The sequence below is a fragment of the Piliocolobus tephrosceles genome, chromosome 6 (genome assembly GCF_002776525.5).
Source record: "Piliocolobus tephrosceles isolate RC106 chromosome 6, ASM277652v3, whole genome shotgun sequence".
Classification (NCBI taxonomy): Eukaryota; Metazoa; Chordata; class Mammalia; order Primates; family Cercopithecidae; genus Piliocolobus; species Piliocolobus tephrosceles.
In genome coordinates, this window is record NC_045439.1 from 38,730,931 (window position 1) to 38,745,990 (window position 15,060).

Sequence of the window (15,060 nt, forward strand, 5' to 3'; positions counted from 1 at the left end):
TATTTTTAGTAGAGACGGGGTTTCACTATGTTAGCCAGGATGGTCTTGATCTCCTGACCTTGTGATCCACCCTCCTCGGCCTCCCAAAGTGCTGGGATTACAGGTGTGAGCCACCGCGCCCGGCTCACCATGATCATCTTTAGTGTAAAAATAAGTGGAAATAGAATTGAGGAGTGAAGTGTCTGCATGTTACCTTCATTCCTGGAACTGAAATATGGAGTCCTTATCAGGGATGAAGAACAATGTAATATTCACAAAGCAGATACAAAATAATGAGTTTTCAGCAAGCTGTACTTTTTTTTTTTTTCCTTTGAGACAGAGTCTCGCTCTGTTGCCTAGGCTGGAGTGCAGTGGCATGATCTCGGCTCACTGCAACCTCCACCTCCTGGGTTCAAGTGATTCTCCTGTCTCAGCCTCTTGAGTAGCTGGGATTATAGGCTCCCACCACCATGCCTGGCTAATTTTTATATTTTAGTAGAGATAGTGTTTTACCAGTTGGCCAGGCTGGTGTCGAACTCCTGACTTCAGGTGATCCACCCGCCTCGGCCTCCCAAAGTGCTGGGATTACAGGCATGAGCCACTGCCCATGGCGAGCTGTACTTTTGAAATAGCAAAATCTTTCAGCAAATCATGACGAGACATCCTAAGAAGTCTCTCTTATTCTTCTCACTGTAACCTCAGTTCCCTTATAATTAAAAAATAAATAAATGAGCTAAAGTTGTGAGAATGTTTGACTCTGGGAGGTAATGTTTCTAATGTTTGCATTCTCTGTCTTCTCTTTCTCTGGCCTCTTCTCTTGTACATGTTTTTGAAGGTGCTGCAAATCTCTTCTCAACTTACCTGGCCAGGTGTCAACAGTATCTGTGCAGTATTCCTGACTCTTTGTGCCTGGAGCTTCTGGAAAACATCTTCTCATTGCTTCTCATCACCTCTGCTGATCTTCACCCAGAGCCTCACTTGCCTGAGGACTATGCTGAGGATGATGACATTGAGGGGAAGAGCCCCTTAGGTTTGAGGTCCCCATCAGAGAGCCCTCAGCACATAGCACATCCTGAAAGGAAGTCAGAGCGGGGTTCCCTGGGAGTCCCAAAGACCCTTGCTTATACAGTGCCAAGCTGTGTGAAGGCAGAGCCAAAAGACAGTTACCCAGGGCCTCATAGGCACAGCTTTTTGGACTTAAAACACTTTACTAGTGGTATCAGTGGATTTCTGGCTGATGAATTTGCAATAGGGGCCTTCCTCAGGCTTCTCCAAGAACAACTGGATGAGATCAGTAGCCACATTCCCCCTGAGAAGCAAAAGCAAGAAGGTCAGAGCTGCTCAGGAAGCAGAGATGGACTGCAGAGCCGCCTGCATCGACTTTCCAAGGTTCTCTCTGAGGCCCAGTGGAGATACAAAGTGGTAACAAGCAACCATCGTTCAGGTGAGAGGTGGGTGGAACTGGTGGGACCAGAAGGTGGGGAGGGAGAAAGATCCTGGGAATATGGGAGAGAGCTAGGAGTACATGGGAGTCACCCCGTAACTCAGGGCATATCATCACCGTGGCAACCAGTGTAGAACACTGGGTTATGCTCCGTGTCTCAGAGCCCAGTGCAAACCTTCCCCCACCTATTATGCCAAGAGGGGGCCAAATCAAAGCTGATCACTCTCCTGTGTGTCCTATTGGGTTTGCTCTTTCAGAGGAGCAACCTTCCCGAAGATACCGGCCTGCCACACGGCACCCCAGTGTCCGCCGGGGTCGTCGGACAAGAAGGAGCCAGGCAGGTAATCTGAAGAGCTCATTCCCATGCACTAGGCAAGTGGTGTAATGCTACTTGTCTAATACTCTTTAAGAAACAGCACATGGTCAAAGACAACAAAAGTGTTGTAAAATTATCCTATTCCCACTCCCTCAAGGTAACACTTGTTAATAGTTTCCTGTGTATCCTTCCAGAAATTTTCCATGCAATATAAACTTGTATATCCTTTTATATATACACATGCATTATACTATATATTGAGAACTGCAGCTTGCTTTTTTCGTTTATATCCTTTTATATATACAGATGTATTGTACTATAAATTGAAAACTTTTTTCACTTATCATTTTAAATACTGCTTAGTATTCCATTGTCAAAAACACCCTGTTCATGTACGTTTAAGTCTCAAGTTGTTTACTATTATAAACAGTGCTGTAGTAAACAACCTTATACATGTCTGTGCATACTTGTGTAAATATAGGATAAGCTCCTAGCAGCAGAATTACTAGGTTAGATGTATGTGGATATAAAATATAGATAGATATTACCCAGTTGCCTTAAAAATAAGGTAGACCAATATGTATTTCTTTTTTTCTGTAAGAGTTAATATTAAGTATTCATTGTATGCCAGATGCTGCTCTACATTCCTTATATTTGTAATTGTTCACTTATTTAATCCTCACAATACTATGAAGTAGGTCTTATTATTTTTCCCCTTTTATTTTTATTTCCTGTTTTTTTTGTTCTGTTTTGTTTTTTGTTTTGTTTTTTGAGATGGAGTCTCACTCTGTTGCCCAGGCCAGAGTGAGTGGTGCGATCTCAGCTCAATGCAACCTCCACCTCCTGGGTTCAAGCGATTCTTGTGCCTCAACCTCCTGAGTAACTGGGATTACAGGTGCGCGCTGCCACAGCCGGCTAATGTTTATATTTTTAGTAGAGACAGGATTTTGCCATGTTGGCCAGGCTGATCTTGAACTCCTGACCTGAAGTGATCTGCCCGTCTAGGCCTCCCAAAGTGCTGGAATTACAGGCGTGAGTCACTGGGCCCGGCCTCCCTTTTATTTTTAGTTGGCATATAATAATTGTACATACTTAAGGGATACACAGTGATATTTCAATATGTTTATAAAATGTGTAATGATCAAATTGGAGTAATATCTTATCTATCACCTCAAACATTTGTCATTTCTTTGTATTGTGAACATTCAAAATCCTTTCTTCGGCCAAGTACGGTAGCTCACACCTGTAATCCCAGCATTCTGGAAGGCCTAGACGGGCGGATCACTTGAGGCAAGGAGTTCAAGACCAGCCTGGCTAACATAGTGAAACCCTGTCTCTACTAAAAATATGAAAGTTAGCTGGGTGTGGTGGTGGGCGCCCAGCTCGGGAGGCTGAGGCATGAGAATCACTTAAACCTGGGAGGCAGAGGTTGCAGTGAGCTGAGATTGTGCCACGGCACTCCAGCCTGGGTGACGGAGTGAGACTCCATCTCAAAAAAAAAAAAAAAAACTTTCTTCTAGCTTTTTGAGAATATATAATAGATTATAGTTAACCATATTCATCCTGCAGTGCTATAGAACAGCAGAACTGATCCCTCCTGTCTAGCTCTGATTTTATATTCATTAATAACCCTCTCCCTATCCTTCTCTCCCTCCTATTATTTATAGTTCTGCAAGCTATATGTGATTGCCTATTTGCACATACTGTCATCAGTCAGTAGTATTAGATTTTTTAAAACCTTCACCAGTATACTTAATATCATAATGATGTTTCATTGCTTTAGTAGTATTTTTTTAGTTTTGAGATTGAATATCTTTTCATATATTTATTGGCTGTTTATATTTTTCTGTAAACTGCCTAATGTCTAAGGTCCATTTTTCTCTTAGGAATCTCTTTCATGTTGAATTGTAGAAAGCTCTTTATACATTAAGGAAAATATTTTCTCATGATGTGCTATTATTTTTTCTTTATTTTGCCTTTTGATTCCACTTATGGACTTTTCTTAGAGAAGTTAATACAGGCATATTATGCAGGAGTATTAAATTTTTAGAGAATCAAGTTTTCATTATGGCTTTTGGTGTTGATCTTTTAAAAATTAAAAGGAATTCATGAGGATTTCCCATGGGCTAAACAGTACTAGGTGTCTTGAGGGAGGTAAATGAGGCACAAGCTAAGCTTTTGACTTCAAACAATTTGTAATGTACCTGCTTAGACAGTATACATGGAAAGTTTAAAGTGACCTAAGGCCCTGCTTGAAAACAGAAGAAATGTCTTAAAACAGGGTATCAGCATGACCTGCAGATGTAAGGGCAACAGATTTCATAAAGGAGTTGACTCTTGAACCAAGCTCCAGAGAATCAGTAGGCTCTAGCTAAGTGGCAACATGAAAGGTGAGCATACTGAGTGGGGTGGAGGATGCCATGAGAGAAACCTTCAAGGTTGAGTTGCTAAGTCCCTTAAGCTGCTACATTAATTGGTTTGTGTCAGAAGGCAGAGTTTGCATCCACTTGACCCATTCAGTACAAGAATGCACAATCCATCATCTCTTTTCTACAGCTGTTCCTTCTAAAGGGCTTCCAAACAGTGAACTGAGGGGCCTCCCTTGCATGAGGCTGAGACAGCCACTCGAATGAGCACGCTAAGAAATAGTGAGCCTCTGTTAGAAAGCTCTAGCACGTTAGGAAGCCTGGTGTTGAGAAGAGAAGAAGCTTTTTCTCTGAGACTTTGAATATCATGGTCCGTGGCCAGCCAGGTCTTAGACTTTGGTTCCCTACATTTTTTTTTTTAATAGAGATAGGGTGTTGCTCTGTTGCCCAGGCTGAATTGCAGTGGCACAATCATAGCTCACTGTGACCTTGAACTCCTGGGCTCACACAATCCTTCCTGCCGCAGCCCCATGAGTAGCTGGGACTACAGGTGCATGGCCCCTTGCCCAACTAATTTGTTTCTAATTTTTTGTGTAGACAGGGTCTTGCAGTGTCGCCCAGGCTGGTCTCAAACTCCTGACCTCAAGCTATCCTGCTACAATGGCCTCCCAGAGTGCTGGGATTACAGGTGTAAGCCACCACACCCAGCCAGTTGTCTGCCTTTTCAAGTGTGAAGATACCTTTTTCTGTGTGAGGAAATATTGTGTCCCTACTACTTCCTGGTCATAACAGTTGTGCTTTTATTTTTTCAGAATACTGCCAGTGCTTACTGAGCAGGTGCTGATCACTGACCCCTAAAAATAACTTGAAAGTTCGTAGGGCTCTGAGACCCACAGGTTAGGAACCACTGGTATAGGCTACTGCCCAGGTGAACCCTGTTGTCATATTCAGCCCACCCTTTGCCTTTGGTCTATAGGAGCTTGTGTTTTGCTGTAGAAGGAGCAGCAGGTGTCATAGTTACTCATTGTCCTCTGTCTCTAACTACACAGATCTTGGCTGTCAAGCCAACTTCACACTTCCTACTCTGTAAGGAGCTGATGATTGACTTTCTGTCTTCTTCCCAATACCCATAGATAGCCGAGACAGAGGTTCCAACCCATCCCTGGAAAGTACAAGTAGTGAACCGAGCACAAGTACATCAGGTATGCAGATTTCCACCAGTTGCCAACTTTGAGCAGCTTTGCCCTGGTATAGAATTGCCACACACCATGGTGTAAAGCTGGGATTGAGCAGTCAAGGTTGTTATTCAAGGTTGGCAGATGGCCAGATTTTAGCTGGGAGAAGGGAAAGGATTGTTTCATTCTCAATTTAGTTATCCAGCAACAGGGAGAAATAGAGGTAAATACTCAAAGAAGGTAGTTGGCACTTAACATCTTGTATTCAAAGATGATAGCATAGGTTTGCCCTTCATTTGAGGAAAAATTAAGACCTATTTACAGACCTTTTACAGAAGGACATTGAGGAGATAAAAGTTTGGTGGTAGGTGTCAGCAATATAGCATTTCCTCAATTCCTCTTGCTTCTCTGGCCCCACACATTCTTGTGTCCCAGCAGAGGGAAGTCTGAGTGCCGTGTCTGGGCAGAATGAGCTGGACAGCAGATTGCACCCCCATCCTCAAAGTTCACTCCTCCCCATGATGTTCTCCCCACCTGAGTCACTGCTGGCATCCTGCATCCTTCGCGGAAACTTTGCAGAAGCCCATCAGGTAAGGGGAGCCTAGGCCATACCTTTTCAGCCCCTGAACAACTTAGCATCAGGTAAGGCTCGGAGCATGTGCAACGAGAGCCACCTGGGAGCACTCAGGGGTCCGCATCAAGCAGAAGCAGCAGAAGCAGGAGGGGGTTTCCATGTGCCCAGGCCCAGTCTTCAGCAGGGCGGATTGAAAGATATTGAATTGTTTGTGGTTCTTAATATAGCAGTGTTTTAAAAAGGTAAAAGAAAATATTCAGCCACATTCCCACCACTTAAAAACATGGAAATTTTTGTTTCTCTCCTTGACTCCTTCTCTGAACATATACATGGGTTTTTGTTTGTTTGTTTGTTTGTTCGTTTGTTTGTTTGAGATGGAGTCTTGCTCTGTTGCCCAGTCTGGAGTACAGTGCCACAATTTCTGCTCACTGCAACCTCCACCTCCCAGGTTCAAATGATTCTCCTGCCTAAGCCTCCCAAGCAGCTGGGATTACAGGTGCCCACCTCACCAGGCCAATTTTTATATTTTTAGTAGAGACAGGGTTTTGCCATGTTGGCCAGGATGGTCTTGAACTCCTGACCTCAAGTGATCTACCTGCCTCAGCCTCCCAAACTGCTGGGATTACAGGCATGAGCCGCCGCACCCAGGCCATGTTTTTATCTAGTTTAAAATTTTAATACAATTTCCTTTTCCTGTCTTTTTTTTTTTTATTTTTGACACAGAGATTTGCTCTTGTTGCCCAGGCTGCTGGAGTGCAGTGGCGCGATCTCAGCTCACTGCAACCTCTACCTCCCATGTTCAACTGATTCTCCTGCCTCAGCCCCCCAAGTAGTTAGGATTACAGGCATGCACCACCATGTCTGGCTAATTTTTGTATTTTTAGTAGAGATAAGGTTTTGCAGTGTTGGTCAGGCTGGTCTCAAACTCCTGACCTCAGGAGATCCACCCACCTTGACATCCCAAAATGCTGGGATTACAGGCATGAGCCATTATGCCCAGTCTCAATAATAAATAGAATGCCAGTTCAATATACAAGAAGTATGGAGAGCTGGCAGACTAGAATATTTGTATTGTAGAGAGAAAATAGCACTGGAATGGTAATCAGAAAGACTCTGAACCTCTCTGAGCTTTGGTTTCCTCATTTGAAAACTGGAGTTAAATATAATACCTGGTTTTTCTACCTCATAGGAATGTTAAGAGGATTACGTTTTAGCTGTGAGGAATATGAAATCCTCTACTGTTGATTAAACTTAATAGCATAAAACAGTACTCTTCTAATGTTTAAAACCCTCTTGGCATATTAATGATACTTTTACTGGTAGTAAAGTATTTGGTAGTTTATCTACTTAACATGTAGATCAGAATTGTTCTTTCATGTGAGTTCAGTTGCTGAGGAATAAATCTAGGGAACTCTAGGTGATAGGACAATTTTTACTTAACCTTCTCTGATCATTTTAGATCTTACACTTTAATGATAATTATGATCCTTGGAGGAGGATAGGACCCTCCCCAGCCCCAGCCTTTCTCTTTCTTTTCTTTTTTTTTTTTGAGGCAGAGACTCACTCTCTCACCCAGGCTGGAGTGCAGTGGCTCAATCTTTGCTCACTGCAATCTTCGCCGCCTCCTGGGATCAAGCGATTCTCCTGCCTCAGCCTCCTGAGTAGCTGGGACTACAGGTGCACACCACCACTCCTGGCTAATTTTTACATTTTTAGTAGAGACAGGGTTTCACCATGTTGGCCAGGCTGGTTTCGAACTCCTGACCTCAAATGATCTGCCCTCCTTGGCCTCATGAAGTGCTGAGATTACAGACACAAGTCACCATGCCAGCCAGCCCCTCCCCAGCCTTTCTAATGCTCAAATCCAGAGGAATTAACTAGGAGTCCCATGATATTTTACCCCTAAATATCCTCCACTTCTCCTCCTTTTCTTGAGCCATGGTCTTTTTTTTTTTTTTTTTTTCAATAAAACTTTTATTTTTTGACCTGGATACAGACAGAATAAGTTGTACATATAAGAAAATGCCAGAAAGTATTAACAAGAAAATAAAATTACTTTTAACCCTATAGTATGGAACAACCAATATTAAAAATTTACTTTTTTGGCCAATATTTCTCCAAAATATGTATGACTTTTATATAGCTGAGATTATTTCCAATCTAAAACTTTATATCATGCATTTTTATATTTTAATATTAGCATTTGTCTTTTAACCTTGATTTTAGTGACCTTACAATAGTCTGATCAAGTAGCTGCATTTAACCCTGTTGCTCAAGATTTAGATTATTTTTAACCTTGTAATAGTTGTGATATATAGTGCCAAGGTGATTACGTTTAGGCATTAAGCCTTTTGAATTTTTTTTTAAGAAAGTTCCTCATAAAAACTGCTGAGTCAAAATATGTAAACATTTTTAAAGCTTTATGGATTGCCAAACTGCTTTTTAAAAAATTGTGATACTTAATGTTACACTACCTCCTGAGGATTTATTTTTGCACTCTGTTATTGTGATAGATGCAAAATGGTATTGTTACTTAAATTCCTAGATTACTGACAAGGGAAAATATATTTTCCCATTTATATATTAGTCATATATATTTCCTCTGAAATTGTCCACATCTTTTGCCTATTTTCTACTGAGGCTTCGGTGGTTTTCTTACTTTTATGAATTATTTTTTATAGATGACCTGCTCTTCTAACATTCAGTGCCCTTCTGACCCTACAAAGCACAAAGACATCTTAGGGCCACAGTCTAATGGTTGGCAAGATCTCCTATCTGTGGATATTCCCTAAATCAGTGAGACCACACTCTCCCTCTCCCATGACAGGTGCTGTTCACGTTCAACCTGAAGTCCTCACCCAGTTCAGGGGAACTGATGTTCATGGAGCGCTACCAGGAAGTGATCCAAGAACTGGCCCAAGTAGAGCACAAGATTGAAAACCAGAACTCAGATGGGGGTAGCAACACCATTCGGAGAACTGGCAGTGGCCGCTCAACTCTACAGGCCATTGGCAGTGCTGCGGCAGCAGGTCAGGCTTCCCTGCTAACACCATAAGTGGTGAGGTGGCTGGGAGAGGGGGTAAAAGGGGAGAAACCACCAAAATCCTACGCTCCTCATGAGGGTGAGCAGAAATTCAATACAGGACACCTGCCTTGAAAAATAGCAAACCTGATACATCCAGTTTTCCAGCTGTGCCCATCCTCCTTGCCCAGGCTGTTCACTTACCACCACTCGACCTTCTGCATTAAGCTTATCCTGTGTGATTTCAACGAAGACTGTGAATGCTCTTTTTAACATGTGTTTTGATGGCCACTGTCTCTGGCTTCAGGAAATGGTTAGGAGTTTATTTCCTTCCCATGTAATTACTCAGGGATAAAGCATATTGTTTTACTGTTCTATAAAGTGAAGTTGAATATTAAAATGTAGGGCTGCCGGGCGCGGTGGCTCACGCCTGTAATCCCAGCACTATGGGAGGCCGAGGCGGGTGGATCACGAGGTCAGGAGATCGAGACCACAGTGAAAGCCCGTCCCTACTAAAAATTACAAAAAGAAAATTAGCCCGGCACGGTGGCGGGCGCCTGTAGTCCCAGCTACTCGGGAGGCTGAGGCAGGAGAATGGTGTGAACCCAGGAGGTGGAGCTTGCAGTGAGCCGAGATCTCGCCACTGCACTCCAACCTGGGCGACAGAGCGAGACTCCATCTAAAAAAAAATATATATATATATATATATTAGGCCCTAGAATTCACAGGTCTCGATTTCCCAACCTTGGATGCACTGCAAAAGAGCCCATCTTTTCATTATTTCTCGAAGTTGGACTCTTGTTCCACATTTTCACAACTCTTACTGACCTAGGCTCTACATACCATGGTACCATCACATATTGCTCCCTATATATTATCCCAGAAATTTTCTATGCCTATTCACGAGAACGTACACACATCATTTCTGTTTTTAATATAAGTAGGCTCTTAGGACAATACTACAGTCTACCTTGCTTTTTAGCAATGTGTTCTAGAGATCTTTTCTGATTAGCACACACAGGTCTATGTCACTCTTTCTGAACTTACTTTGAGACCCCATTTGGAAGAAGCCCTCCCTCATCTGGACCACTCTGAGTTTCTCTTGGTCTTCCTTTCATGCCACTGTTTTGAAGCTATAAGAGCGGGCCATAATGATAGTGCTAATATACATAGAAGATACCCTGTGCAGATGAACCTCAAACAATTTTAAAGTAACTACTTTACCTAATAAAAGTTGTAGTGAGAATCATTTTCACCCCTTGCTTTTTATTCCACTGCTGGGCGGCCAGGAATGGTGTTTTACTCTATCTCTGACGTGACCGACAAGCTGCTCAGCACCTCTGGAGACCCCATCCCCACACTCCAGGAGGACTTTTGGATAAGCACGACTCTAGTGGAGCCCACTGCTCCCCTGAGAGAGGTTCTGGAAGACCTCAGTCCCCCTGCCATGGCTGCATTTGACCTAGCTTGCTCTCAGTGCCAGCTCTGGAAAACCTGCAAGCAGCTTTTGGAGACGGCTGAACGGCGTTTGAATAGTAGCCTTGAAAGGCGGGGTGAGTGTGCTGTGTTGGCTGTATCCCTTCATTCTTAAATGAGATGGGTTTCTGAGAGTCTTGATAAATTGTCAAGGAAGAAAGCAGTTATTGGAGGAGACAGATGGTCAATGGATTATGAATTTTTGTCACATACAATCTGATGGCATAAATACAGTCTGTTGAGAGACAAAATAGACATAGCAATTTGGGGAAATTCTTTATTGAATTATAGGTGAATTCAAAGAAGAAATATACATTTTAAAATGGTGTCAATGGAATTTGAGCCTTAAGACTGCATGCCCTCTCCTTGGTGAACTTCACTTAACCTAAAACTTGAGACCATCTTGAATTTGTAATCCAGGTGTAAGGGAAAACTGAATGAGTCACAGTTGGAGGGAAATCATACATTGAGGTCAATAATAGTGCAGAATATGCATACGGAATTCTTAGAGAAATCAGGTATGTGAAGGCATAGGTATATGAAGGTAGAATTAGGCAACGTTCTACTCCCCATACCTGTCCTTGCTACTTGCACCAAACATTGGAAGGACTGAGTAGTGGAGGAGAAAGGAACCTGTTCTGCCTTAGTAATATAAAGGGAGAAGTGGTGAATAGGTTATGATATGAGTAGCGCCTTGTGTCTGGGGTCCCCAAGCCCACCCCCAGGTTCAGTGATTCTCTAGAAGAACTCTCAAGAATCAGCCTATCATCATAGAGCAAAGATTTATTTCAGCAAATGGATATAAAGAAAAATCAGCAAAGTAAAAAGGCTCATAGGATAAAATCTGGAGGAAACGAGGTGCAAGCTTCCGAGAGTCCTCTGCCTGTGGAGTCACCCAGGGCATGCCTATGCCTATTTCTCCAGCAATGAGTTGTGCCAGCAGTTGCAAGGTGTTGTAAATAGGGAAGCTCATTAGAGACTCAAGGCCTGAGGTTTGTTTTTGTTGTTGTTGTTTATTTTTTTATTGTTGTTGTTGTTGTTTTTTGAGATGGAATCTCGCTCTGTCCCCCAGGCTGGAGTGCAGTGGCTCAATCTCGGTTCACTGCTTACTGCAACTTCCACCTCCTGAGTTCAAGCTATTCTCCTGCCTCAGCCTCCCAAGTAGTTGGGATTACGGGCACGTGCCACCACGCCTGGCTAATTTTTGTGTATTTAGTAGAGACAGGGTTTCACCATGTTGGTCAGGCTGGTCTCAAACTCCTGACCTCGTGATCCGCCTGCCTCAGCCTCCCAAAGTGCTGGGATTACAGGCGTGAGCCACTGCGCCCAGCCACCCAAGGTTTTTTTTTTTGAGGACTGGTGACAAAAACACCCTCTGCGTAGCATGTAGCAAATTCCAGGTTCCCAAAAGGCAAGCAGGTGTTCAGCATAAACCACATTGTACAAAGAGTTTAGGACCAGTGAGCCACTGTCATTATTTAAGGAAAGTTTTATATCAGCATAGGAAACTTCTTACCAGCCAAGTCCACAGTGCCAGCCAAGGGCCAGCCTTGCAAGCAGATGTTCTAAGGATAGCAGTGTCAAGCCTGCTGTTTAACTCTTTTCTCTACACCCCTCCAAATCACCTCTGAGCTGTTGGTTAAAATGTCCTTTAATGTTTACATAGTCCTTCAAAGAAAGTACACAGTGGCTTATACGATGCTGTTTTTGTCCAGTGATCTGCCCTTCCCCTCATCTAATACTTATATCCTAAAATAAAATATTATTCAAGCTCGTAATCACTGAAACAGTTCAGGTCAATCAATAAGGAATTTTTTTTTATTTTTTGTGGGTGCATAGTCTGTGTATATATTTATGGAGTATATGAGATTTTTTGGTACAGGCACGCAATGCTTAACAATCACATCATGGAAAATTGAGTGTCCATCCCCTCAAGCATTTAGCCTTTGTGTTACAAACAAACTAGTTAGACTCTTTTAGTCATTTTTAAATGTGCAATTGAATTATTATTCACTATAGCCCCCATGTTGTGCTATTAAATACTAGGTCTTATTCATTGTTTCTAACTTTTTTTTTTTTTTTTTTTGAGACAGAGTCTCACTCTGCCACCCAGGCTGGAGTGCAGTGGCACCATCTCGGCTCACTGCAGCCTCTGCCTCCTGGGTTCGGGTGATTCTCCTGTCTCAGCCCTCTACCCCACCCTCCAGTAACTAGAACGACAGGGTGTGCCACTATGCCTAGCTAATTTTTGTATCTTTAGTAGAGAAGGGGTTTCACCATCCACCCACCTCGGCCTCCCAAAGTGCTGGGATTACAGGTGTGAGCCACCATACCCAGCCTCTAACTATTTTTTATACTCATTAACCATCTCCATCTTCCCCCACCCATTACTACCTTCCCAGCCTCTGGTAACCATCCTTCTATTCTGTATCTCCATGAATTCGGTTATTTTGATTTTTGGATCCCACATATACACGAGAACATGTGGTGTTTGTCCTTCTGTGCCTGGCTTATTTCACTGAACACAATGATCTTCAGTTCTATCCATGTTGTTGCTAATGACAGAATCTGATTCTTTTCTATGGCTGAATAGTACTCCATTGTGTAAATGTACCACATTTTCTTTATCCATTCATCTGCTGATGGACACTGAGGTTGCTTCAAACTCTTGGCTATTGTGAACAGTGCTGCAAGAAACATGGGAGTGCAAATATCTCTTCAATGTACTGATTTAGGAATTAATTTAGTGACTACTGTGTTTCCAGATTATCCTGAGCATATGGGAGTACAGGAGAGATGTAAGGAATAATCTGTGTCCATTAAGTTGTTTATAGTGTGGTTGGAGTGTCAAGATACCACTTAAAGCAATTAAAGAAGACATGTGATCCCCACTCAAATTCACAGCTGAGGGCAGTACCAAGACAAATCCATTTGGCTTGGGACAGTAATTCCATAGGAGTGCCAGAGATTCTGAATCTTCTGATGTTGTTGACAGCTGAGGCATCTTGCCAGCAGCAGTTCTAGAATCTCAGGCATGAAATAAGCCAAGTAGACTGGTTGTCACCCAAAATAGCACAGCATATATTTCCTCCTTAATATTGGAGAGGATAAAATTTCACAGGTAAATACAGGACTGAGTGCCAATCTCTGAAAACATTTCTTTTTTTTTTTTTTTTTTTGGCATTCCCTCTTCCTTCATCTATTTCCAGGTCGACGGATAGACCACGTACTCCTAAATGCTGATGGCATTCGAGGTTTTCCAGTTGTTCTTCAGCAAATCAGTAAGATTCTCAATTATCTGCTTATGTCAGCCAGTCAAACCAAATCAGGTGAGTTGCTTTTTTCTCTTTTCTTTTTCTGGACTCGAAACATTAGGTCAGCAGCAGACTTTACTTTTTCTTTCTCATTTGCTTTCCATAGAGAGTGTGGAAGAAAAGGGAGGAGGCCCTCCACGGTGCAGCATCACTGAACTGCTTCAGATGAGCTGGCCCAGCCTAACCGAGGACTGTGTTGCCAGCCACACCACCCTCTCCCAGCAGCAAGATCAGGTCCTTCAGTCACTGAGAGAGGCACTAGAGCTGCCAGGTATAAGGCTGTCTGCTTGGGAACAAATAAAAGCCGAACTGGGGAAAGGAAATAGCTGAGAGTAACGAAGCACTTTGGAGCAGAGGCTTGGACTCCAGAACTGGGCTCTATCATTCCTTTAGTTAGCCAGGGCATGTCTCAATGTCTCGTAACTTAACTTCACCTGTTTTCCCACCTCTCAATTGAAAGAATGGTGAACACTCCATTAGCTGATACATTTTTCTCATGATGAATGAGAAATATAGCCAGCAGATGCTCAATTAATACTGATGAACCCTTCCGCAACAGATTGCTGTGTTCTTCATAAAGTTGTTTCACCCCAGAGACAAGGATAAAAACAGAACTATATACACCAGAGTAATTTTATACACTCCAGACCCAAAGCTCTTCCTGGCTGAGAATCACTTGTCCAAGTGACTGACTTGGGATTTTATATTTGCCTTGTAAGTGTAGTGCCCCGGCCATCAGATGCCCCAGGCAGTGCATAGGAGGCCCGGTTCACATATCCAGTCAGAAATCGACCCAAAGCTGGACTCACAGACTAAAGCCTGTGTCCTTTCTCCTGCCATCCTCCTCTTAGAGCCCAGGACTCCTCCGCTCTCTTCCCTGGTGGAGCAGGCAGCCCAGAAAGCTCCAGAGGCAGAGGCCCACCCTGTGCAGATCCAGACTCAGCTCCTCCAGAAGAACCTGGGCAAACAGACCCCAGCAGGCAGCAGACAGATGGACTACTTGGGCACCTTCTTCAGTTACTGCAGCACCCTTGCTGCAGTTCTCCTTCAAAGTTTGAGCTCTGAGCCTGGTAGGTAGCAAGAAAGAGGCAATAGATTCATGGCAGCTGCAAGTGTTCAGGGCAAGGAAGAGAAAAGACGCATGATTAAAAGACTCTGGATACAGCAGTAGCCAAGAACAGTAGATTTGTGAGGTCCTCCTCACTTATTCATCTCTGGCTATTTTACTCATCTTTATGCTAGATAGCTGTATGAGAGTACTCAATTAATTTTCTTGGAATTAGTGACTCAAAATTATCTCTGTCAGACCTGTGGTCCACTCGTGGATTTGAGGGGCCAGCAGAGGAATCAAGTCTCTGATATGAGTACCAGATTGTTTCTTAAGTTCACAGAGT

At 43.0% G+C, this 15,060-nt stretch overlaps 1 protein-coding gene across 7 annotated transcripts in view; it reads left to right on the forward strand.

The window, feature by feature from the left end:
• ZFYVE26 (zinc finger FYVE-type containing 26) overlaps window positions 1-15,060 on the forward strand; it is a 67,727-nt gene that overhangs the window by 15,690 nt on the left and 36,977 nt on the right. For 2 of the 7 annotated variants that reach the window (XM_023182430.1, XM_023182447.1), the window contains exons 11-19: window positions 815-1,423; window positions 1,681-1,764; window positions 5,239-5,307; window positions 5,716-5,870; window positions 8,682-8,883; window positions 10,166-10,429; window positions 13,562-13,681; window positions 13,773-13,937; window positions 14,518-14,736. In XM_023182430.1, coding sequence (XP_023038198.1) covers window positions 815-1,423; window positions 1,681-1,764; window positions 5,239-5,307; window positions 5,716-5,870; window positions 8,682-8,883; window positions 10,166-10,429; window positions 13,562-13,681; window positions 13,773-13,937; window positions 14,518-14,736 — 1,887 coding nt within the window. The remainder of the gene's footprint in view (window positions 1-814; window positions 1,424-1,680; window positions 1,765-5,238; window positions 5,308-5,715; window positions 5,871-8,681; window positions 8,884-10,165; window positions 10,430-13,561; window positions 13,682-13,772; window positions 13,938-14,517; window positions 14,737-15,060) is intronic. The other 5 variants (XM_023182439.1, XM_023182456.2, XM_023182466.1 and 2 more) reach the window with 4 other exon arrangements.